Here is a 26,846-nt window from a genome sequence, read left to right on the forward strand (position 1 = left end):
TTGCTGCTTATAATGAAGTTAATCTGTATGCGTATGTCACTTTAAAAGGTCTCATTTCTATTTAAACTTCATGCATATATCCTGCTTCTGATTTATATCTCAAATTCTGTAATGAAATATCAACTGAACAAAAAATGTAACACGCTAGATACTGCTCAGAGTTTAGAATAATGGAATCATTACCGTAGCCCACACAACTGTAAATGATAAACAGTGCAATCTAAATTTCAAACAACTTCTAAATGGCCCTATTAATCACTATAAATAACAGTGTAGTTGGCCTTCTTTTCCCCTTCAGATCACCTTACGTAAATCTAAATAAAATCTAAAAAGAAAAAAGGGGTTATCATCAAATTCACACAAGAACAGAAGAGAATTTCTACAAAGAACTCTTCTGGCTGGTATAAACTGTACAGCAGTGCTTCAAAAGCCATACAAGTCTGGAACTGACTGATGCATTTCACTCCCATGCCTGTGAAACTGGCAGATGACATACACCATATTTGCTTGCATAACACCATTGATTTTTTTCCTTCCCAGATTCTGCTTTAAAAAAAATCCACGGCATAACAATTACATGTGTCTATCCTAAAATCGCAGCACAATGTGTTGCTTGTTATAGGTCAGGTGATGAGGTTGTGGTGCGACACCTGCACACAAAATGCAATTCCTGGAGCCTCAATTTTGTTTTTGAGTGGGGGCAAGGGGAAGAAGGAGGTAGGAAAATGGTTGTTTCCTTGAAGTGTGTTTTTATTGACTGAATGAAGCAGGAGGCTATTCAGGTCTTCTGAGCTGCTATTATCTTGTGCCATAAAACACAGGAAAATGCTGTCTGTTGAGGCAGAAAGAGAAAAGACCAAGGCAGGACCACAGATAGAGGAAGTCACTCAAAGATCTGGGGAAGCCTGAAGCATCCCCGGAGCTCCCAACTTAGTTCAAACAACTACCCAGTATCAGAGTTGTGCAGCCCAAGTTTATGTGATCCCAGTTGTGTTTCAATGTGCTTACGAAGGGACAGAAGAAAGAAAGGTAAGATAGTCTCTGTGCCCAAACCTTACCTTCTGAGCCACAAAACAATAGGAAAGGAGACAGTCTGAAAAAAGGCTGCCACTGAAAAACACTAATTTTACTGGTATAAAAGAATAAAATACATATAAGGAGCATGGGAAATGCTTTCTGAGGCAATAATTAATTTGAGGGGGCTTATCAGTTTGTACGCTGTCATCCCAGTGATACAGTTTATACCAGGAAATTACAGTTTGCAGGGAATTATGATTCCATCTTCACATTTGAAAGTATAGAAATGAATAAGGCTTCATTTACTACTCTTTCTTTATACCTTTTGAAAAAAATACACTTTTGTAGAGCTATCCTTAATTTTGCCCTCCTACAATTTGCAAGGAGAAGTAGCAGGAATATAGATGAACCAATACATTGAAATAGCAGATAGACATAGAGAAAGTAAAAGAAAATACCCCAGGTTGGTGTCCTAATACCTGCATTTGGAAATTACCATAGATTATGTACTTCCATGGACAGGTTACTTCATGTATTTTACTGCCTCCACAGACAAGCAAGGTATAATAATCCTGCAGACACACAATCTCTCCTCCTTGCAAAAAGTCAATCTAAATATATTTAAGGGAAGGAACTGGGCTACTTGAGAAAATGAGCCACAAGGCAAAACCACGTTACAGCCGCGTTGCTACAAGTGAATCCATGCCATCAAATCCTCCCTCCTGAGTGGAGCTGTTAATTCAGGTACCATTCGGTTACAAGGTGGATCTGAGGCAGCAGCAGGGTCCCAAGGTTGCAAGATGCCAAGTCTACGGCTGCCTGTCATCTCCACACCCTATTCCTACCTCACTTTCACACCTTCAGCAGAGGGTGCAGGGAAGGAGTTCAGGTGCAGAGGTCACACACGTGACTCGATGCTCCCCAAGCCGGCCCAGTCATAAAATGATGCTGGGCTAAATGGGAAGGGGAGTGCTGCCAATCTAGTAGTTGTTTTTGTCACTTGGGGTGTTGTTCTTAAGTATATAAGGAGACCCAGACTTTTAGATGGCTGCCACTTGGTACTAGTTCTCCATTAGCCTGTGCGCCAGTAGCTTTTATTTCAAAATTTTAAAATAAATGGCTAAAGGAGCAGAGAGGGGATAGCAGTAGAGGTTTCAGAAGCTACACTAGATAATTTGTAATGATTAAACTAGGAAGAGATAATATTAATGTTTTACCTGGAAAATTTCTGGCTTGTTTTCAAATATCCTGGCAATGTATTTGTAGTCAGCGTAAGCCCAATATTTGGAGTTCTCATAACAACTGAATGGTCCAGAGAGACAAGAAGGCTGTCCACAACTCCAAGCCAAAAACTCTTCAAGTGTAGCCTTCACGTAGCTACACCTGGTTTCAAACTGGGGAACTAGAGCAACAAAAGAAAAGCCAAATATTACATGTGCATTGAGCACAGAACCAGTAAAAATAATACGTAGTTTCTCTCTCAGCTCTGGTTAAATGCAACATGAGATACGAAGTGGGACTAGGTGGCCTGACTCTGGTCAATAAAATGGTTCTCATCACCTAACTCATAATTAAAATCTGATACTATTGCTTTTTCATTAAGGTTTAAGTGACTGGCTGTTACCTTGAACTTGCTGTGAGGTAAAAGCACACCAGTAGTTACTGTTGTTCATGTGCAAGGCACCCTTCAGCACAGTAACTCAATAATAAGCCCAAGTTCCCCAAACAACTGAGAGCCTGTCCTTTGCTTCATCTCCCTTCTTAAGTGTGAGCTGCAAACGTGCACATAAGTATTTGGGTACCCTTTATTTTGTCTTTGTGGTTTTATGTAGATGGACATGTTCATCTTTCCCTTTCCCTAGAGTAATAACCAAATCAGCACAGTAATGCGTAGGAAGCAAATTATGGAGCCACATGCGTGCCAATGATCCATCTAAAATGCTGTATGTCCTTATTTTTCATTTGGGACTGACAAAAGCATATTGCGGTGTTCCTTGGCAGGCATAAAAAGTATTTACCAGCAGTGTTTTGCTCCCGTCATGCTTTGGTCAGGCTGACTGATAGAGCCTTTCAGCTCAAGGTCAGGTCACTTGGAAGGCCTACAAGATAATCCACATCACAGCACACTTTAATTGTGGTTCATCAGAGATCTTCATTTCCCACAGCCGCTAATTGTGCCAGCTTCAAAGAGACTTATCCAATGTAAGAAAAAAATATTACTTTACTATAACTACTACTGGGAAAAAATTACTGCAGCCTGCATGAATGACAATGACAAAGCTGCAATTTAACCTTGTGTAACTTGCATAGAGCTGCTCAGAAATGGGATCCTTTCACTGCTGTGAAGCAGCAGCTCTTTGTTCTTTACCGCTCTCATTTTGTTATCGCAGCAATTTCCATAGAGTCTCATACATTTTTTCTTATTCCCTTTGGGTGGGAGAACAGCTTTTACAAACCTTTATTGCTATCATTTTGCCATTTTCCATTGTAGTAGCCTAGGTAGTGGTTTTCCTTCCCCTCACCATCAAATACATTAACTAAAAATGTGAGATAAGCCCCACTATTCAGCAATCCATAACCCGGGTCTGTGCAGTAGAAGGGCTCCCCACCCAAGAACTGCATACAAGACATACAAATCACCTGCAATGACCAGATCCCCATGTATCTGATTCTCTGTCTGTGTTGCAGTTCAATGCCCTCTCCAGATACCCAGTCGTTAATGCAATGCACATCATTTTACTAAAAGATGGTCTGATGGAAAAATTAGATAAAAGATACAAGCACTACTGAAAAAGGCTCAATATCTGTATTATTTTGATGAGAACAGAGAATGCTTAGGGCACTGCCTATTTTCCAAGACAACTCAGGAGCAAGTGTATTAAAGGCAAGAAATATGCTCTTTCTACTTCACAGTGTATTTTACTCTGAGCTTCACTCTAAAAAATCCAACTATGAAAGGCAAGACTATCTTCTAGGATACAGTCTCCTCAGGGCAGGGTTCTTGGTTTAATTTATAACTTGTTCAGTACCAAGGTATGGGTGCTTATGGAAAAACAAATAGCAATAAAAAATGTGTTTGGGCAATCTGGACAGACTGCTTAGATGGATTTGTAGACTGCAACTAGGGTGAAAATGTTAGCAATGGGCAGCTGAAAGCAAGAACGTTATTAACCAGTTTGCTAATATTAATGACTAAAAGCTGTAGGTGTTTTATTATTGATAAATTGTAGATTAAGCCACGTAAGTCTGAAGTAAGCTACCAGTGCTGTCTGATGACATGGTACCTGAAGGCATGACAGTCCTCCTCTCTCCCACCTAATGCCACAGATTGAAACCAGAGGCAGGGAGAGAGGGAAGAAGTGCTTTTTGGAGGAAGCAGCTTCCCTCCTTAGTTAAGGTCTGGTGCTGACAGACGCCAAATTCTGTTCTACTCAGAAAGACAGTGTTTGCAATGTATACTAAGGGAAACATAGGGAAAAAAAAAAGGATAATGGCCTTAGAAAATACCCTAAAGCTCCAGTAAGAATGCAAGTTAAATGTCTTCTCCATTTCTTTAGACTTAAAAGAAAATCAAATGTCTATTCACAGCTGCTGGGGAGTTAAAATTATTTACATTAATTATCCAAGCAAAGAATAGCCATTTAATACTATAACAAAGCACAGGCACACTCACAACCCAAAAAGCTGGCCGTCCACATCCAAGAACCACCTCAGATCTTGGCTTTATGCAACATTTATGCAACGTACAGTATTTGTATTATATTTTCAGCCTCCTATTCAGCAACTGAGTCTATAGCCACCTTTGCAGTCCCTCTCTATATCAAACCTCAGAGGCCTGAACACTTTCGCCATCCTTAGTGGTAGAACCTCTTGGGCAGATGTCCAAGTTGCAGCCCTTTTCTATCCAACTGCGTATCTGACAGCATCAGCTCTACCCAGCATCTCTAAGAGGAATTTCCTCCAGAGATCTTGTGACTCATAACTGATCAGCATGACAACCTCTTCTTCTCTCCAGCTTCTTCACAGTAAACTTATTGTTTATTCATTTTACTACACAACCAGAGAAATGGTCAAAATAAGAAATGTCTGCATACTGAAGTCAGTTTTGTGTGAGCTTTCTTCTTCCTTTGTAATTGCTGGTGTGCTCCAGGTAGCCATCAGATAGATGGACTATAATGCTGCATTTTCTCTGCCAGAAACTCAACTTCCGTAGCTGCTGCTCACTCTTTATCCCACCTCAGAAAAATAAATCTTTTAGCATGGCTGGAACGAGATGGGTAGGGACTTCCTCATTAATAGCACCTTCATTGTTCTTGTAATGAATGCTGGTACTCTCTCTGGAGGTATCTTATCTCTGTCAATGCTTAATCCTCTGATTATATTTTTCCCTTCTTATGGACACATACTGCTTAACTTGTGTAATCAGACAGAATACTATCAAACACACAAACTTAGGTAGGTACAAATAATTCACACAAATAATACTGCTAGCTCCCACATTTTCCATGTTTCAGATGTGCCTTCCACATCCATATACCTCAGGAAGTTCCAAACTAGCAAGTATAAAATCCAAGCAACTCCCACCAAGTTGCCCCATTTGCAGTTCTCACTTTTTTATATTAAGGAATCTTCAGTTTGGGAATCCTCACCCAGGCTGCAGATGTGGCACTAAAGAAAGAAGAGAAGTTGTCACAGTAAGAGGTCTCAGATAATTTCAGATCTTCCAGATGAACCTTGTGGCTTAAATAATCTCAGAAGCTCTGAAGCAGCCATTTCAGAGTGACACCAAAATATACCTACAAGCAGGAGAACAGTTTCTTTCTTGTACATGTTTCTGACTCAGTGGCAGGGGTAGTCCTGTCTAGTCTTAAGGCAATGAATTTATTGTAAACATGGGAGAACTATCCAGAGAGATCAATACAATTTTAGTTGTATTCTCCTGTTGCTTTCTCTAACCATATCACTGCCTCCGTTTCATCTGGGAAAGTTAGCGTGAACAATGATAAGAAAGAGAGGCCCTCATTGAAAAACAATGTTAAGCATGCAAGAGTGAGATCAACCATCTCCCAAATGACAGTGCCATGTGAAATGTATTATGTTATTTCAGACTCTGAGATGGCTTGGCTAATGGCTTCACTAATATATCCTTACAATGCAAAATTTTTATAGCATCACAGGTCTCATTCAGTTACAATATAACCCCTGAAGGCTCTACCCATCTTCTTGAAGACATTTCTAGCTCACATTAGCATATAATGGAGGTTCCTGGAGACAAACTGACTGCTGCCTAGGGATTGATGCCTTTAGGAAAAAGCAAAATACAGATAGATGCAACTTCAATATACAAATTCCAATTTAAATCCACTCTATATCCCTAGTTACTACAAGTTATTGTCAAGTGATGACTCTTATCTACTTAGTTGGTATCATCAATCCATTGCTTAGCTACATAACACTCCGTCAATCCCATCCGAAGCTTTCCCAGTTGGCATACCCATTTCGCTCTCAAAAAGTGCCTGCTAATTAATGGAGACTAGGACCAAAACTATCCTTTTGCCTGGTAAGCCTTGTGTATTACAACTGAGATACATTAACAAGGTATCAAGGAAAACGTCATATGTACGCAACGTCTTCCCTATTGGCAATGGGATGCCTTTTACATGTTGTACAAGAACTGGCTGATACCTCATTAAACCATACAGATATTGCTGTGAAGATGTGTACCAACGTATTAATTCTATACCTCAGTTATCCCATCTGTAGAAAGTGAATAAATAACATCTGTTTTCCCAGGAGTGGCATAGGAATCAATGCTGGTGAAATGCTTTGAAATCCTAAAATGCCAAGCATTTTCCTTCTAACACTTCTTTCTGTTTCATCACTTCTCTTGCAAAAATTGAACATGAAATAGTATGGTCATGATGCTGTGAAGAAAGCAAATTTCACACGGTGTTGTTAAGTAAGATACTGTGATGTAATCCTACCACTTCCATAGGAACTGGCAGACCCTCATCTGGAGTCTTTGTGCAGACCCTACATTCCAAGAAAGAGGCAGTCCAACTGAAGAAAGAAGAGTGCAGAAAGAATACTTAGGTGAGGTCTAAAAAACCATGACTTACATTGAACATTTTTAAAGCACTGGGTTTGTCTGGCCCAGGAAAAAAAAAAAAACAGACTGAAGGCAGACAAGATACTTTAGGCAAAAGGGAGGAAGTGCATGGCAAAATGTATTTTGGTGTGTGGCTGGGAGGGCAAAGGATGTACAGGGCACGAATAAAGCAATGCATAACCCCTAAAGTGGTGAGCAGATTGCCACGTTGGAGCATGTTTCCTGTATCTTCCCTCCCTGGTATGAAACTCTGCCTGTCCATGGATAGACTATGACTAGTATTGTGTGGCTACGGACAGAAATGAAGTTGTAGTATTTAAAATCAAGTGCAAAAATTGTCTTTCTCCCAGGGCATGTTCCTAGATGTCTGAGTGAATCTGGAGGGTTAGAGGTGAAATTGTTGTAGTGGTGTCAAGTGATTTTCTTAATGCTTTATACTTCTATAGCGTCTTTCACCACAGGACCTTAAAGTATTGAAAACCACCACAGTCTTATAAAACCTCTGGAGGAAGGTGAGAATTATCACCATTTTGCAGATAAAAAATGAAGATAGACTGGTTAATTGGCTAATTCTTTAATGCACTCAGGTTTGTGGATATGGAAGCTCAGCTCACGTGAACAACTAAATCATGTATAACACCAGGACCAAACACACACACTACAAAGCAAGAAAAGAAAACTGAGACACTTGATTCTTATATGTTAGCGTTATCCACTAGACTTCCTACTAAGAATAAACACATGAGAAAGGAGCGTTCCACTGCTGGCCAAATCCCATGTCCTAAAAGCAAAGTCTGCGGTGAAAAGCAATACATTAGAGAGTGAACAGTAAGAATGGAGAGGCAGAGGATTGCAGAACCTAAAAAAGAGAGTTGTGACATGTAACACCTGCCCATCTCAGCCTCACCTAAATCCACCGTCTTCAGACCGAGCCTAAACTGGATTGGCTTTCCATCCAACACTGTAGAAAGGTATTTCGCATTCCACTCCAGGGCTGGCCAGTCGTTAACCATGTTACAGAAGACTGCAGGTTGCTGTAGAGACATCACGATTTCCTTGGTTTTCTCAGGAGTAAATGGTTTGACATCCTCACCTATGTAAAGAAAAAACAGCTGTAGAGAGATGATTTATGATACATGAAATGTTACCTACCATCTCCCACAGCATAGGAAACATTAAGAACTAACACCTCCTTTGCTTATGGCTGGTTGTTTTATTACTTTTGTAGATTTTTTAAAAGTCAAATTTCTACTGCAAACACTGAAAGAACATTCTTACGCTAAATCAAAGTTTAAAGCAGTGTATTAGCACACAACATGTAAAAAAAAATAAAAATAGGCATGTGCTTAGAATTTTCACTTGTAGCTTAGGCAATAAAGCACTGTAGTCAAACTGTACAACAAAAAACCTTAAAAATAATGTCCAGAGTTTAGAGAACATAAAAGTTATGAGCAACAATCTTTCTGCATGGGATTTTTTCCAAGAAGCGTGGCGCACTGTCAGAGATAGCAAACCTATACATTTGATTTAAACCAAGGAACAGCAGTGTACCAAAACAGCAGGTATTTTTAAAGTGTTTTAAAATATCTTTTAATCTACTGAATTTTAGGAAAAGGAAATTGTGCCAATCCAAGAACTAGACTAACCCAGGATTTCCATTTACTCCTTTGCTGTTCAGAGATTTATATGCCCCACTGAAACTGTCAAGCTGAAATGCTGGTAACATTGAATAAACTCAGCACTTTCAGAACAACTTTTCTTTAGGGACATACCGAGAAGGAAAACCTGATTTAAAAAAAAAACAAACCACAAACAGCTCCATAGAGCTGAAGCAGTGGACTACAACTCCGGATCATAAAAAAATCCATTTGTTATTTTAACCTGTATTGAAGTTAACTCATCCAGAATTTGTATCCGTATAATGCCTAAGATTTAACATACCAAATCGATAGGTATGGTTCCCCGTGACTCCTAGCACCTCATTTAAAACAAACCAACCAATTCAGTCACTCTATTTAGGGGTCAAATTATGGTCTGGTATGCACGATGGGTTAAATAAAAACAGGACAAGAAAATTCCCTTTACTGCTGGCTGCTAATTTTGCCTCCCGCTCCTCCCCGTGTGTGGGTGGTAGGACAGGTAGTGGAGAACCAGCCAGTTCCCCACTGGGAACAAGGTCACCAAGGAAGGTTCTTCAGGACTGTTTCAAATCTAACAGTTCAAAATAAATATATGAATGCTGAGTGTGAATGGCAGGAATAAGAGGAGCCCTGTGCATGGTGTATGCCGTATCTCTTTGGTAAATTTTGTGAGTCCCCCTTCTTTCGACAGGGTTTATACTCCAGCATAGCTGTACTTTTTAATTCTCTAGATTAAGCTGCTGACTTGACACAAATTCAGTGGGAGGTATCAGGGCTGGGGTTTCCTACAGTTGAGGGTTCCCTTCTCCACGGACTTCCAGGGAAGCTGAATCCCTCTCTCCTTTCACTCATGAAAACTCCATCTTGAAGCTTTAAAACTAAAGACCTCTGATATTTTATCTTCACGAAACATAAGATTTTTAAATGGCTTCCCTTTCTTAAGGCAGATGACAGGACTGAGTTTGGGTTTTGGTTTGCTTTCCACGTTTCCTCTCATACGCAGAGCAACACTTGACAGGATGGTGTTGCTGTGACACAGAGATGTCTACGACACTTGGCCTTCAGTCTCGCGCTCCAGCAACTTGCACAACCAGGACATAAGGAGGCCTCACAGGGACCGTATGTCTTACCATATGGTCTTCCCTAACCCCAGAAGGAGGCCCTGGGGGTTTCCAAGCAATAGGTCAGTACACCTAGAGGGAGGAAGTCCAGAGAAGGCAGAAAGACCATCTGCAGACACAACAAGATGTGCTGGTGCAGCTACCAGGAGCTGGCTGTAGGCATGGCAAGAGGCTAAAGCTCAGCATGTTTTTTTGCAGTGATGCTGTTCAAAGACTAAGGCAAGACTCAGTCCAGATCTGAACACTCCCAGGGGGATTTGTAAAAACCTCTTCTGTCTTTAACCGGTGCAATTATAGTACCGTACAGAGGCGGCTTTCACGATGTGGGAGCTGGCTGGCCTTACGTACCTTTAGATTTTCCAACTCATAAAAATGAAATTATTCCTGCTTAGGCTAAGTTTATCACCGCACAGCTGTCTTTTTGACTAGTCAATTGTTTTGTTTTAAGGGCAGTACATTCAATTATTTTAGAGGATGTAAATCCAAAGAAATGTAAGAAATTGGTGGCACTTTTTTGGAAGATTTTGTAAAGCTGAGTTTTACTGCAAAAGCTTCAGGTTTATCCTGTAACTTCAGTCAACATTTGGGATGTGCTATCAAAGCAGAAATTTTACCGGGAAAGGCAGGAAGGCTCACTGAAGCCAACTGTTGATTCTGTGTGGCTTTCTAATGTGATTTCCACAGGCATACTGTGCTGTTGAAAAGTGTGGTTTTAACCACAGTGAATATACAGTGGGAAGCTCAGAGCTCAAGCTACTGGGAGCATCTGTATCAATGCCAAACAAAAAAACATGATTAGACTAAATAGCTTCTCCTCTACTGAACGTTAGATGGAGGTTTTTGTCATGTCACCACGCTTTATTCAGCTGTAAACCTATCTCCCTATAAAATTTAGAAACAATGAAAGAGGACAATCTTAGTAAGATGCTAATCATTCCTATCTTCAAGCACTATTAAAATCATTGTTAAATGAGTACATATCTTTTCCTGATACAGATAACCACATACAATACATATGACATAATCAGCAGTGAAGTTTGAAATGTTTTAGAAAATGTAAAGCATTAGATAAATGAACATCAGGGTTTTTGCAAAGACAAATGGGGGATTCTTGCCAATTTTTAAGTGTCTTGATTCAGTTATGTATTCCTTGGTGAGAACAGCAGTCAGCTAAACATAATTCTTTCCCCGTAGTATTTGTCAAGCATATCTAAATGCCTGTTAGAGAAAAGGCACGCGATAAAAGGTAAATATCATATACTACATCAAATAGATATTATGATAATTTGGATAATTCTGCTCATGACCAACAGAGATTTATGATGGAACTATATACTGTAGGAGTGGTAAAAGGTAATTAAGAGAGATATCTGAAGATATCTCTTGAAAGAGAGATTAGCAGAAAAAAAATGTAATTTAAATTAATAATAATCTTTTCCTTAGTTATTGTTATCATAGCTTCACAAAGACCTCATAAGCTGGGCTCTTGCTTCTCAGTATTTCCTACCTTCAAATTGATGGTAATTGATTCTTAGGCAAAACCTGAGGTTGTATAGCATATATAAGGGCATATAATTTGGGCACGGATGTGTGTAAGTACAAGGTGTATAAATAAAATGTGTTGCAAAGAAACAAAATGTCCATGACACATCTTGGGCATTAGGTATCAAATTCCTAGGGGAGATCAGGTAGCAGGAGAGAACAGAAATGCATATTTCCTTTGAAAAGAAAAGCTCTGCTGGAGTCTTCGTTTTCTCAGTTGTACTCTGCTCCAAAAGAGAAAAGGAATACTGATTAGTTCTGTCCATCAGGCTCAACAAATGATGTGGCTTCCCAGTACAAAAGGAAGCAGGAATAATTTGCCTCATGTTTTGACTTTACACAAGGCGTGTATAGAATCCAACCAGGAACTGAAAAACCAAACTAAGTTTTAGCTCAAGTTTTGTAACAGCTTATATAATTGGAGGACAGCATAGGTGTTCTTTAGAAAGGTAACATATCGCGAAATAGAGATCTTCCAATTAAAAAACCAAGGCTCTCCAGTCATCTTTACATAAAGTGTTGTCAAATATGAAGACTTATCCAGACTTCAGCACTGAGGGCAGGTAAAAGAAAAGCGATGAACTGGCTAAGTGCTTTCCAGTAGACTTTGTGCTTTCTCTCTAAGAGGGAAAATAATTTAATGTTTCTGATTAACAATTTTTCTGAATAACTGAGTGGGGTTTGGGAATAAAGAGTTTAGCACAGTAGGCAGTCTGACAAAAAGTGGACTTGATCAAAGTTGTTCAGAAGTTAAATGTACTGTCATTAAAAAACTAAATGTACTGTCATTCATTTAAAATAATTTAGCAAATTAGAAGAGTTCATTAATATGTGGTAGTTGGCTTCTGCCAAAACACCCCGCTGCTTAAATATGAGATTTAATTGAGAGGTATTAAAACTATTTTCTAAAAGAGGGAGTACAAGGAAATCCTGGTAATGTATTTGGTATAAGCATCATCAAATTGTTTTTCTTGCAAATCTGTAATGCTTTGTCATCCTTATTTCTTTCAAAAGTGTACAAAAAGTTAAAAGAAAAAAAACACGTTTTGAATACATTAATACAAAGCAGACAGGTTACCCAAAAAATCAACTAACCTTGGAAATCTTAACTATCCAACAACTAGGAGTAAGAAAAGAGAAGGTATGGGAGAGGATGCAGAAATTCCCCAAACCAAAGAGAAGTGACTTGGTTTGGAGGTCAGACTTAATGATTTCACAGTACATTAACTCTGTAAATTAAAAAACAACTTTAAATAATCTGCATGTGATTACATGCACTGTAATCAGCCTGCTCGGGGCAAACAATGCATCTAAATATACATAGGTAGTTTTCAGGACATAGCACACGAACATCTAGGTATTACTTCCTGACCACTTATTGCTGTTACTATTATTTTTGACTCTGGGAATGTCAATACCGCAGACGCAGCATAGCTGAGGGGCATCTAACCCAGATTTGCACAGATATTTTGGCTACCGAAGGATAGTTAGCAGTTGCATGGAGCCTCTCAGGACAGACCGGTCAAACGCATCTCTGTACCGGTAAGACTGGCACCTGAAGCTTACTCTGGTAGCCTGAAGTCAACACAGCCTTCCTTCCTTGTCTGCTACTGCGGAAGGAGGGGAACAAAAGAAACGAAAGAGGCCAAAATAGGAATTAGTATTTGCACTCAGTTTCCAATCCTGCTGCAGCAGGGCTGAGCATCTTACAGTTTTTCTTACAGTAAGTCTGAGTGACTCAAGACATGAAGTAAGACAAGAGCATGGGCTATGCCCTCAAACCTCAAACTGTCCTTCTGATAAAGAGAAGGAAACAGCTGCCAGACTTCTTAGGGGTGGGGTAAGAGGTTGAGCCAAGAATACAGCACTGGGAGGGACTTCCCACCCCTGCACTAAATGACAGCATATCATTTCAAGCATATATTTATGAAATTCCTTCCTAAATCCCCTAGAGCTCTTCCTAGAAAGCTCCTCCTGAACCCCTGGCCAGCTTCTGCCTGTTGTCTCTTCTCCTCCCATGCAGTAGTGCGCTTTTAGAAAGCAGATATGTCGGTTTTCAGCTAACTAGCTGCATATTGAATGACCTCAGCTCCTCTGGTCTCCTCTAGTAGAAGAAACGCTTTCCTTTCCTTCCTTGTCCTTACAGCTCCTGCCCGCATCTTCTGCCATTTGAAATACTCCCTTCTGCTCCCACCCTCCCAAACCCAGGAAAATTAGAATATGTACAACTGACAGAAGTTACACTAAATGTATTTCCAACGAACTTCTGATTGGCAAAATTGCTGAAAGCAAAGTGAAACACAATGAAACTGCAGCACTTGTCGGATAAATGGCATTTCATTTTCTTTTGAAGGAACAGACTGTGGTCTTTGACCAAAACCTTCCATCAGGATATAAAAGAGTTTCTCCAACAGGAAAGACTGTTCTTCCTTAAGCTAGGCTGCTACAATTCCCCCTTTCTGTCTGTTTGGGGTATAAATTACACCCACCTTTTGCTGAGGAAATTCAGTAGCAAAGCCATTTTTTCCCAATAGCCCACCGGCACCGAAACAGATTTCTCACAACATTTCCTAATAGATGGGAAAATTAATACAAAACTTAATACTAATATAACATTATGATTGAAGGTAAGGGAGCTGGCACATCAGGGAACTAACATCTATATTTCTACGAAAAAAAGAATTGATGTTGTAAGTAAATTTTATTTCTATTTCTTTTTCTCTTGTTAGCAGTAAATATGAATGCACTACTCTTAAATTGATGAATGTACTGTATAAAATTCACTGTCAAAAACTGTAACCATTTATGACTTTATTGTTGTCCTATCCTGCAAACTTGACTGACAAGAACTTCAAAATGACAGCAACAAAAGAATCTAAATCTTCTAAAAGACACCATTTTCCCACAAGCTATTGCAGTAAATAGTCAGTAACAGTCAATAGTATTCTAAAAATACATTCTTTCCCATGTCATTGTAATAAATAGTCAATAATACAACTGAGCCTTTTGAATTTGATACACAAAAGGGTTATGATGGATGTAAACAAGACTTTGTTCACTATTATACTACATAGGATACAAATTATGATTAATGACTGAGTCAGAGGTATAATTGTTAGAATGAAATTATACTTTAAAAGAATAAAAGAAGTATTTTTAAATTACTTAAATTATTGAATTGAAAGAAACAAGAGAGACCCACTATGTGAAGCTCAAGAACAGTTTCTGAAGTGCACAATAACTAACATGCACAATCAGGGTATTAGATTCAGGGACTGCCATTATTGTAGGAATATTAAACAAAAAGCATGGCTATTATTTCGTCTGTTTACATCATTCCATTTCTTTCAGCATGGGTAAAACAAGCAGAAGTGAGCTTAACCTTTGTTTCAAGTTGCTATTTCTCTTTATAAAGGTTTCCATGCAGCAACATGAAATTTGTCTGTGCAAAACTGTTAACAGTGTATGTTTTGAATCTTGGGGTTCGTATAAAGAATGTAAAATCTTGCATTGACATCATGTAGAGCTAAGGGTACATTCAACCTAATACAGTTCACCAAAATGTGAACTACCAAGCTCTTCTAATTTAATTTTCAACATTGACATTTCATTAATGTTAGTTCTGGTTTAATATAAGTATCAAACATAAAAGAAACTGTTTTTACTGAAAAAGCACAGCCTTATTGCATAGAAGCTTATCTTTCACGACTTTATAATACAACAAGCTGCCGCTGGTGGTGTCAACAACATATCTTTACCATCTTGCCTCCAGAGATTTTCTTTCTCTTTTCTTTTTCAAATAACAACTGCCTGCAAAGTTTTGTTATCTGTAAACACCAACAGCTAAATATCAGAAAAGATCAAGGACTCTGCAGGCCCAAATGTCCACTCAGATGCGCAGGAACTCTTGTTCTAATCAGCTGCACTTGCTTTTCTAGAGACTGAAGGTGACCTTTAATTTTAGAAGAAACCTTGACAGTGCTGCTGCTTTGAATTTTGGAAGCTTCTTGCGATGATACGCAAAATTTACCAAAACTCAGTATTTGTCAACCTATATCTGGAAAAGTCCTTTCAGTAGAGGAGTTTCAGTATTTTCAGATTCCTTTTAAACATTATTGTTGCTACGTCAACCATTTACACGATAGCTGATAAGCTGAATTAGACTCTCCAGATGCCTCAAGGTTTTAACAAACCTGTCAAAGCCTTCATTTTATCTTAATAAGCCAGGCTTAAATCAGCACAGTCCTAAGTGCGAACTCATAAGCAGATGAGCAAGGCCTGCCTCAGGGATGGGATGAACATTTGGCAGCAACAACAGCTTCAGCCATATAATTTTTATCCGTCACCACTAGTCTATCAGAGCTTGAGGCCACCAACTCCTCCTAAGGTGAATTCCAGAAGGTTTTAGGCCAGACACAGGCAGATAGGCGTGAATACAGAGACGCAACCACATTGAGAGCTTTTAGGTTGGAAATGGAGGCACCTACCAATGGATACACTATCGTGGTTGGGCAATCACTAACTGGATGGGCTTCTGTATCATAATTTTGGATCTAGGTGCCATTAAGTCCATGCAAGTGCAGCTATAGGCATGAAAGTTCTGGGCCAGGAGACAAAATAACTTTTTCACTTGCCTGAATATATGTGCACTCCATCTGATAATATTCAAATCTCTTCAGCTACATTATAATGAGGTTAAGGCAAGAAAAGATTTCCCCACCTCAAATATTACAAATGTCAGTAATGAGAACAGTAAAAATGTCACCACACGGAGAAAAGAGTGAAATTAGCATATTTAGAGAAGTATTATCCCCATGAGTGAAATAATGCAATCAGCTAGCTGCAAGATAAAGCTAATTTGGTTTCCAACAGTTTATCAACAATGCACTGCTTCTTTACATTAACAAATTTAAATGGTACCATATCCTGCAAACAAGAATAATTCACACAGAATATTACACTGTGATAATTAAATAGCTGGAATAGAAAAGGTCAGGCCACGACTGAAAGATGCGCATATGGGTTGTGAAGCTATGAAAAGATGAAGCGATTTCAAATCAAGTAACGAAAATAAATTATTTAAATCATGATTAGGCCAATAGTAAATAACCCTAGATTTTTCTGAGCCTATGTTGACAGCTTCTTTTGTTGCTGTTTCTCAGAAATTTATCTTTCTTGCTGATCCATGCAAGAGTCAAAATATCTTTAAACCCATCATAGGATGAGGTGGCTTGGATAAGTTATCATAGAGTTATCCTGCTTACATTCAAGTTTTCATTTTACTATGCAGGTACTAAGAGGCCAGAGGCAAGTTTTGCAGTTAAAGAACACGGCAAAGCCCCACTTGCCTTATTTCTGGATGAGTTTCCTGCCACTAGAACAACCAAGAAACCCCCACAGTTACTACAGTTAACTGAAAAATGTTCAAAGAGAAAAATATTTTTTCACTTTGTTTACTTCTGCAAATGACAGCACTTTGTCTTTGGCACGATGCCACCGAATCAATTACATTATAGTAGTAACAGCCATTGTAAATTGAAAGAACATTTTGGCACGGGCTAAACTATACTGAGGTGGTAATGTATGAAAAAGACCTAGTAAAACAGGGAATTAATCTTACTTGGAGCCCCAAGGCACTACTGGAATATGCATTGGTCATGATCAAATCTGAATCTCGTCCAATATTTTTACTGTATTTTATTTTTGTCATTACAGTTGTACATGTCAAGCTCAAATTTTAGTTTGTTACTATCCGTATGTCCCCCGTTATTTAATTGTGCATTAATTTTATTTTTCCCGGGGAATTTCCCAAACTTTTCTACACAAAGTCTCTTTTTCTTTTTGACCACAGTTCTGCTGATTTCAGTCGGTATAAACTTCCTATTTGAACCTTTAGTGGAACTTCTAATTTGAACCTCAGTCTAGCAGACAGAGCTGTGTGGGCTAAACAAAACGCAACATCCGTATGGTTTGGGAAGAATTTAATGGCAGTGTGCGATTTTGGCTGCAAAACTGTGGAATGGGCACCACGTGTGAAATGCAGAGGTATGCTGGCCAGCACATCAACAGAGTTATGACACACCAGGTCTAAAACCAGCCCGTGCGGATCCCACTGCTCAGCTCTCCCTAGTTAAGCACACGGGCATTTATCAAGCCAAGTTGTAGTCGTTGTGACAGAATGCCTAAGCAAGCCAAACTGAAATGGCTCCTTTTTCCAGGGAAGGTGAAGCACTGTGCAGCATACAAGCCATTAATTTTATGACAAGTGCAGATGGTAGATATACAGATAAATACCCACGCAACCTAATGGAATGCATATATATTTCAATCTATTTAAGTGAAGAGTTTCTAATGAGCTTTGTGTAGCCCACACGATGGTATATTCATCCGAATTCTTTTAAAAAGGATTTCAGTGCAGGCTGTAACTGAATCCTACTATTTTTCCCCCTAATTCGGACCGTAGCTGGTTTGCATCCATTTTTTTTTACTTGCCCCGTTAAAAGGACGGACACTCCAGAGCGGCTCCGCCGTATGAGGGTACCCACACCCGCTGCAGGGCCAGCGTAGCTCTGCCCGCCGCGACCGCACCGCGAACAGGCCCGCGCCGGCGAGGGACGTTCTGGAGGAGGAGCTGCAGCAGAGGCACGGAGGCCCCGCTCACGCCCCCTCTTCGCCCTCCCGTTCCGGCCCGCGGCCTGGAAACAAGCCGCGCTGCCGGGCCAGGGCCTCTCCGCCCGCCGGGCCGCGCCAGGCGGCAGCGCGGCGGGCCCGGTAGGGGCGGTGCTCTCCGCAGAGGGGCGAGGGGCACCTACCCGGCGCGGGCGGACAGCGGCTCTCCGCCCCGGCCATGCTCCTCTGGCTCTCCCTCCAGGGCGGCTCTGGCGGGCTCCCCTCGGCACCGCCCTCGCTCACGGAAGGGGGAGCCCGGCCCGCTGCGCCCCGCCGCGCGGGGCGGAGCCGCGGCGGCAGCGTGACGGCCGGGGCTGACAGCGGCCCTGAGGCAGGGGCTTTCCCCCGTCCCCTCCGGTGACACCCGAGCAGCCCCTCGCCCCCAGCGGCGGCTCTGGCGGGCCGCCCCGCTCCTGCCCCGGGACCCGAGTCCCCGCTCCCTGCGCGGTGACGGCCCGGGGGCTTCCCCGCCCCACACGCCCCCGCAGGCCGCGGGGCTGCGGCTGTCCGCCGGTACCGCTCCCTCCCCGCGGGCGGCGGGCCCGGCTCTCCTCCCCGGCGCCGCTTCCCTCCTCCCCTCACCGGCGGAGGAAGGAGGCGGCCGCCGGCCCTCCCCGACCGCGCATGCGGATGTGCCGGGCCGGGGCAGCGCCGCCGCGCTCGGGGCTTGAAGTGTGGGTGTCCCTGCCCCCGTCCCCCTCCCCGGCGGGCCCCCGCCAGCGCCCCCGCAGATGGGCTTAGGCTGGAGCAGCGCGGAGGAGCGGCAGCCCCTCCTGCCGCCGCCGCCACAGCAGCAGCAGCAACGGCGGCGGCCGCAGCCGCGGGGCCCGGCGGTGCCGGCGGCGGTGCCGGTGCCGGTGCGGCGGCTGGCGCCGTTGTCGGGCCGCGTCTACGGGCGGCGGTGGCTGGTGCTGCTGCTCTTCTCGCTGCTGGGCTTCGCGCAGGGCCTGGTGTGGAACAGCTGGGGCCCCATCCAGAACTCGGCCCGCCTGGCCTTTGGCTTCAGCGGCTGGGACATCGCCCTGCTCGTCTTCTGGGGGCCCATCGGCTTCGCGCCCTGCTTCTTCTTCATGTGGCTCATGGACAAGAAGGGTGAGCGGGGCCGGGGGCGGCGGGGCCGGCGGGTCGCGACTCCCCGCCCCGCTCCTGCGGCTTCCCCCGGGCCAGGAGGGGACGCCGTGGCCGTGGCCGTGTCCCGCCGAGGCGGCGGTGAGGGGCAGCGTGGTGGTCCCGAGGCCGGGGGAGGGAGCGCCGCCAGCCAGGGGCTGCCCGTTGTGCTCGGGGCTGGTGGCCTCGGCCTTGAAAGGGGATGACTAATAACTTTAAAGGCATCCTGAGTGCTATTTTCAGTGCACTGCTCAAACAAAGGCACGTCAAAGGCTGTTCACAATGAAGGTACTTAAGCTGTTCCTAAAGCTAAGAGGAATTACAGCATCATATGTCATGGCTGAGGTGTGGGTCTGGAGATGTGCTTCCTTCTGGCATTGCCGTGTGGGTGTTTGACCTGGAGATGGTCACGTTTTCTGGTAATTAGCTGTAAAACAAACACCTGTGTTGATACTTAGATCAAGAAAAGCCAGTGCTTAGGGTGGCCGCTCCATCTTGAAAGAAATACTTCATTTTTAAAAGTAGACTGGACATGAAGTCAGTGGTTTGCTTTTAGGTGCACTAGGGTGATGCAAAATCAGTGACATAGACCAGAAGTTGAGCTTCAGGGTTTCAGAAGACGAGCAGGAGAGACAGTTTCCTAATCCACGTTCAGGTGGTTGCATCTCAGTAGCAAGCTTCTGAAAATGGCGTTTGGCTCTGGAGAACTTCTCCAGGGCCTGCACAGTTCATCTGTGGTCACCCTGGGGACCGCTCTGGCGAGGTCGAGTACCTCTGTTTGCGACAGAGCCTTTTGGGCCTAAATCCACAGAAGCATTTAGTCTTTTAATTCCAGACTAAACAGGCCTCTAAACAGGAGATAGGAGTCTACGTACCCTTGTGGCTCCCGATGTTGTGACACGCATTCCATTTATTTAGGAATTAATAGTTCATTTGTGGGGAGGGAAGGGGGGAAAGTGAAGGCAGGCAGGCAGAAAAGTGGTAGCTGAGGCGGCTTGTGTCTCGAAATTGGAATTGCTTTTCCTAAAACTGAAGAGGTGTTGCGGGGAATAAAACCTACTGGGCTGAAAATACGCTCTCCAAATGAGTCCATGGTGGCTGTACAGCCAGTCTCTCAAGCAATTCAGGCTTAAGTCGAGAATGTTTGTCTAGACTGCTGTATAATAGTGTTAATTATCTTAAAATTAAACTAAGTTATTTTGTTTTGTACAGTGAAGACAATGACTCCGCTCATGGTATGAAGGAAATAAAGCTAAACTTGAACCTGTGCTAGAAGAATCGAGTCTGTATTTTTATTTCATGATTTTCTACAAAGTTGCATTGCTCAGAATAAAAAAAAATACTGGAAAAGTTGCAAAGTAACTCATGGAAGAAGAAACATTAGTGTTTTGTTGTTTCTTTGATTGGTAACGTAGTTGCTGGATTTCTTGGTTTCACACGTAGCTTGTTTTAATGAGAATATGTATGTAGCTTGTTTTAATAGGAATATGTATGCAAGTGTTTACTCATTACCGTAACTGATTGCTTGAATGGTTTTCTTTTTTATATTTTTTGTAATTTCCATGTTCATTGGGGATATTAATATGAACTACCCCTTTGCTCTTGCTTTGTTGCTTTTCTTCTTGAGAGAATTTTGGTTGATAGCCTGAATCAACCTGAATCAACCAAATCAACTCCTTGGATTTACGCATAAGGAGTACATAAGGGCTTTGGAGCATGTTCTTTGCACAGCAGCAGGTTTTGTGGGGGCCCTGTTGTCTTTCATGCTGTTTTCTGAGTCTGGACGATTCCTACAGAGGATGTTGTGCTCTTCACTTTGGAGGTGATGGTGGAGTCCTGCCACTTGGACTCGTGTGGAGCAAAGAGAAGAGCAGCTGCTGCCCAACTTTCCCATGGGGCACATTTCCACTGGAGGCACGTTGGAGGGAGGTATCTGCTCTTTGGAGTATGCATGTTCAGGGAGGACCGTGACTCTACTACTTTGAAGATGTAAAGTAGGTTGGGTGTGACCTTGCAAGGGCAGTATTTCACTTGCTTAGGGGTACAAATGCTTGTTATTACACCCAGTTTACTCTCTGTACCAAAAATATAGAGAAACGACACCATTTACTCTCCTGGCTTCAATCATCTGTCACTGGAGTTAGCTAGTAAAGGAACTGTCAGGAAAAAAAATGTATTTGTGAAGTGTCAACATGTAAAACCTGGCATGTATCAGAAGTATGACACTGTAGATGATGCATGTCAGAATTTGAGAGGAGATTCTGCTTTTAGATAGTCCTATACTTCACAGTCAGAGGTATATCTAACTGGTACGTAGCTGCCTGCTGTCAGTTAAGTCTGATTTTGCATTATGGTGCTTCAGACGAAGTCCAAAAGTATTTGTCTTTTTGGTATTCAGTTGTTCATTGCAGCATATAGTGTGAAACATAAATCTGTTTCCATACCAAACTTCTGTTGTACTATTTGTGTGCCTGTTTCTTATTTCAGTACTGCTTATGATGGTTTGGTCACTTTTTTTTTAACCTTCTAACAAATTAGAAGTTGAAAGATTGACTATTAAGCAATAGGCACATTAATAATCCTACTTGGAAGAAGCTTTTCTTGGGCTGCGTGATTCTGTTCTGTCACAGCTTCTCAGAGAAGTATGGGGTCCTCTGGGAGGACAGCTGTGTTTATTTTTAGTACAAGATATGCTAAATAAGCTCCAAATTATCTATTCTCCAGTTCTGTATAGGAGGGATCCAGGGTGGAGAAATTACACTTTTCTTACTTTCTAACCTTGAAGGGTTTCTTGGCCTTTGTGACCTTTTCCCTCCTGGCCTGCCAAGTATGTCTCTTGGATTTTTTTTTTTGTGGAGGCCTGTTTGCAGGTGACACAGGTAATGCAGCTGGAGAATGGGGGGAACGTATGGGCTGGGAAAGGTGTATAGATGGTGTCTCTTTTAGCTCCCTGGGAAATTTCTGCAGGAGATACTACAGGCAACTATATGCCTCCCCAAAAGACTCCAGTGACCTGGAATGGCTGTTAGTGTCAGAAGCAGCATGACAGTCTTGGTTGGCTAAGCCCACGTTCTGTAGATCTACAGGGATTTTGTGGTTTTTATGAAATTGAGGGTGAATTTTCATCAGGAGAGTAGTGATGGTCTTAGCAAGACTATATTTATGAAAAAATCTTACTTAACGGTCTGAATAGGCTCAGTAGGAATAGGCAATGTTTTTGAAGAGTATTAGCACTGTGTTTTAAAGGGTCTTTGAGGCATTGGAGAAAGCCTGGATTTAGCTGGTGTTTCTGTAAGGTATGTAAATAGAAAGCTAGTTCGTATTTTTTGCTGAGCTCTTGTCATTCTCAAAAATACACTGATTTTCAGACTCTTAGCAAGGCTCACGTATCACAGCTGGAAATTCTTCTTTGGGGAGTGAACCCTGTTCCTGTCTTCCTGCTTCCTCTGTCTGTCTGGAGACTTCTGCCAGCGTGCTTTTCCTCAGGAGCCTGGGGGAGCTTTCTCTGCTCCTTGGCTGGGTGCTGTAACAGGGACAGTGGTGGCATCTGTAACCTTTCGTAGTCCTATTCTGGGATGGGTGCATGTTGAAATTCAGGAATTATTTTTGCATGCATCATTTTTTGGTATGTGCCATTTTGAAGTAGGTTTGAAAACCCTTTTCCATAAGTAGAACTACAGGTTTTGTCTTGGTTGGTTGGTTTCTTGCTGAAGAAAGGTCAAAAGATGAAGTGTGCCGTGGAGCTACATGTGTCTTATCTGGTTTATTTTCTTTAGCAGTAGGATTAGAGAGTCCTTGTTTAAATGATAATTACCATTAGAGATTCAATAAGACTGAAATTAAATGGGAAATTACTTCCATGTGCGGTTGGATGGACCCTTGTTGTTTACATGATTAAAATTAGCTACAATTTGTCACATGATGCTTGAGTGTTTATGGTTGTTTTGTGCCTTGAGTGTTTAATTTCCTGGGAACTGTAAATATAAGCATACAGAACTGTTAGGATGTTTATATATCTAACTCGAAATTGAAAGCTTACGTACTTCTGTGGGTCTGGTTCACTCTTTTTTATTAGTTAAGTTCATAGTTACAAGGTGAGACCTAGAAGCAATATATAATGTCAGTCTTCATTATGTTCCCATAAAAGCAAGAAGAGGCAATGAAGAATGAAATACTTTGTGATAATTTACATTAAACAAATTGAATAGAATGGTGATATTTTTCATTCATTTTTGGAATACAGTGAACACAGTTTTATATTGAGTTTGAAGGAATGTGACATATTACTTATAAAAGTGAAATGTAATCTATTTCTTGGTCCTTTTTTATAAAATGGTATGTGCTTACATGGGTTGCATAGATATTCCTAGTAACTTTATTTTGCTGAAATGAAATTTACATAGCATTGTTATCCTAGTGATTAAATCATGAAAGAGAGAGAAAACTTCAATAATCAGATTTTGTTTTTTAATGGAGATTGGCTTGTCTATTGAAACCATTAATGTTTTCACTTGTATGAATAGTTATTTCTTTCCTGAATGTCAAACTCTTGATTTTATTGCTGTCTCCTAAATCATGCTTCTCAGTTTCCTTCTCTGAGACATTTGATAGTTCTTATCTCTTCCACCTGCGAATTTTGAGGTTAAATCCTTCAATACAGTCTGACAAAATAGTCATGAATATTGAGTACGAGTACTAAATTGGGCCTTACTAATATAAAAATGTCCAAATAACTATTCTCTGTACAAAATAAACTACACATGATGGATAAGGAGAATTCTGCATAACAGCTTTCATGTTTGAAGTTCCCAGGTTGTCACTTTGTGCTGCATGCATGGAAACACTGATCTTACTTTCAGGAAACCTTTGGACTCCTCTAACTCACACCTAGGGTCACTGGGACAGAAGGGAGAAGACTTCAAGTGAACTTGTTCTCCCTGTAGATTTTCATCTAGGAAGTGTTTGTGAAATGCCTTTGGTTTTATTTTGAGAGATGTGGAGGTGGGTGTAGAGAGCAAAGAGGATGCAGGATGTTGTTCCAGAAGTCAGTGGAAACATGAACGGTCAAGTGAAGCCAACAGATGGGGAAGACTTTCTTTCTTTCAAGTGTTTCCATTGTGCTTGGCGTCTCAGGGTCCTTGTCTGTCATTCAGGCTCTCAAACAACATGGCAGTAAATATAAATTGTAGCATGTTACTAATAACTTAGAAAAACTGCAACATGTCTAGTTGCTGATAGGTATCACTGTTGGTATAGACAGACAGTGTGAAGTACTTTCCATGGTGGCACTCACAAGACCATGCAGAGTTTTGAATGGAAATATTCATAGTTCTGTCATGTCCCAAACAATCATAAACACATGGGGTTTTGCTTAACAGAAGGACAAAAATAGGCAAATCACGAACCTTAAGTCTGAGAGTTTTCACCTTGTGGCAAAGAAACACGTTTTCAGCTCCTTTGTGTCATGATCTCAGAAACAGACTTTTCTTCTCTCAGTTGCATGACTGCAAGATATGTGGCCAATATTTCAAAATGACCAATTTGATAATTCACATGTCAAGTTCATGCATGAGTCTCAGCTAAAGATGCCTACGATAAGACCTGGCAGAGGGCTGTAAGGCTTTAATAATATAATATATAATATAAACTAGAAGGATTTACACACTTCAACAATAGAAAAGGTTTATACAGACAATATGGTTTGGTAGGTTAGTACAGCCTACGGAAAAGAAAAACCCATGGGAAAACTTACAGGTATGAAAATGTGGGCAAGGAGCCAGTGAGAAAGGAAAGTGTGATGTTTCTGGCACTCGACTGAAATATGCTGGCATTACAGAGAATAGTCTCATCATAAACAACTGATTCTACTCAGTAGCATTTATGTTAATGGCAAAGGTCTTGTTAACTCCAACTAGAGCAGCAGAAGGCTCTCTTGGATTTAACGAAAGCTAAGTGTGAACTTAGTGCTTCAGTTTAAAAAAGGAAGGGGGCAGGGGAAGACAATGCCTTGACTTACATGAAGTGAAAGCTGTATATATTTGGTGAAAAGGCAAGTGATTGAAGCACTTCAATCAAATGCAAAAGAAGTTTGAAGGAACATATCTATTTTACCCCAGTCTGTTCTCTCCTATCCTGTGGACGTATTCTACTGCATGCTATGAATGATGCATATTTCATTGTCTTGTAAGTGATACAGATCCACACCTATCGAATTCTGTGAAAGGGATTAATTTTCCTAAGCTAACAAATCTTGGAAGAGATGAGATGAAGTGTTGTTTTTCATGTGGCAAGATGAAAGAAGCAATTAGAGAGCCGACTAGTAAATCCCACTAGAGCAGATATTTGATCTGCTTGATTTTACAAAACTTATTTTGTTGAGTTGCTGGTGTGTATGTTTGTATAGACATGCTTTTCTTCTACACCATCAGAATAAAAGAAAAAGGAAGACTGGACGAAACTTAGCTTTTATTGCTTAATTTTATATACCGTGGCTGCATGAAAGTCCACAGAGCATTTGTGCAAGTGCTTGCAGAGTGAGGACTCATTAGAGAGTTGATTGGCCCACCCTCACCGGAGTCAGGCATGCTGCAAAAGACCACTTGAGATACACAGAGTGATTAGCAACATAGAGTGGTTTAATTAGGATCTGATGAGTTGTATTAACTTGATGCCACTGCGATTCATCATAGCAATACTGGATTGTTAGCAGCACTCCCCATACCTCCTGATGGGCCAGGTTGAGTTGAAAGCATTAATCATGGCTGTAGACAGATGTCCTTTTCTGGAGCTTTTTCCATGAGATGGTATCACCCCCAGTCTCTGCTTTGTACTGTTTCCACAGACATTTCTCTTTATACTACTACCCTTTATGCAGCTCCCGTGCTCTCTGCACTCTTCACACGCTTCTTTGCCGCTGTGGTAGTGGTGCTAGGACAGCTGCTTGAAACACCACGTGCTGAAGAATATCAGGAAACTGCATGCTGGATTTAACATAACTGTGTCATGATGGAAAGTAAAAACCTAACATGTTTGCGTAGCTCAGGTGAGAATAGTAATGGCCATGTTATCTGAGGATAATGTTATTTTGAGGCTTTGGTGCTCTGAGCATACAGGCCCAGTGAGCGCGGGGTATGTAACTTGCTATACCTTGATGTTGACAAATTGATGAATAGGGAAATAATTTACCAGTGTAAAATGCGATCCCGTACTTTTTATTATGCAGCTGTTAACACGAGCAGTACTAAAGCACTTAGGCATCCCAGAACTGGGTCAAGACACAATTCCAGCTAGGATGATGTTTTGTGAAGAGTAGCTTTTGGAAGCTGACTACTGAGTGTATAATTCTAGGGCAGCTGTGCACTGCTGTCTCCCCTGTTGTATGCTCACGTATTTCCACTACCCCTCACCACCTTCTCTTGACTCAAATCCTTCCTAATTTGACTGCTTCCTCTTCTCTATCTCCTGTCTCACCTGTGTGTCTCCTTGCTGTTGTGGTGTGCCCATCTTGTCCTCCAACTTCCCTCTGTTCTCCACTCCTCCTGCTTGTTGAGGAGTAGAAGAGGTTGGATGCGAGAAACTCAGGGCTCAAAGGAGTGAGAGCAGATGTGAGAAAAGCCCTTGGATAGGTGGGAAGAGATAGAA

At 41.6% G+C, this 26,846-nt stretch overlaps 2 protein-coding genes across 3 annotated transcripts in view; one reads left to right on the forward strand and one right to left on the reverse strand.

Moving 5' to 3' along the window:
- Nucleotides 1-18,409, reverse strand: part of HSPBAP1 (HSPB1 associated protein 1) — a 36,845-nt gene extending 18,436 nt beyond the window's left edge. For both annotated transcript variants that reach the window (XM_068407682.1, XM_068407681.1), the window contains exons 1-3: nt 18,242-18,409; nt 8,034-8,219; nt 2,235-2,419 (exon numbers count right to left, since the gene is read on the reverse strand). In XM_068407682.1, coding sequence (XP_068263783.1) covers nt 2,235-2,419; nt 8,034-8,219; nt 18,242-18,278 — 408 coding nt within the window. In that variant the 5' untranslated portion in view covers nt 18,279-18,409. The remainder of the gene's footprint in view (nt 1-2,234; nt 2,420-8,033; nt 8,220-18,241) is intronic.
- A 328-nt stretch (nt 18,410-18,737) lies between these two features.
- Nucleotides 18,738-26,846, forward strand: part of SLC49A4 (solute carrier family 49 member 4) — a 72,772-nt gene continuing 64,663 nt past the window's right edge. The window contains exon 1 of the mRNA XM_068407937.1: nt 18,738-19,190. Within this exon, the coding sequence (XP_068264038.1) occupies nt 18,830-19,190 (361 nt within the window). The 5' untranslated portion in view covers nt 18,738-18,829. The remainder of the gene's footprint in view (nt 19,191-26,846) is intronic.

This window comes from Nyctibius grandis, chromosome 9 (assembly GCF_013368605.1).
Source record: "Nyctibius grandis isolate bNycGra1 chromosome 9, bNycGra1.pri, whole genome shotgun sequence".
In the NCBI taxonomy this organism is placed as follows: Eukaryota; Metazoa; Chordata; class Aves; order Nyctibiiformes; family Nyctibiidae; genus Nyctibius; species Nyctibius grandis.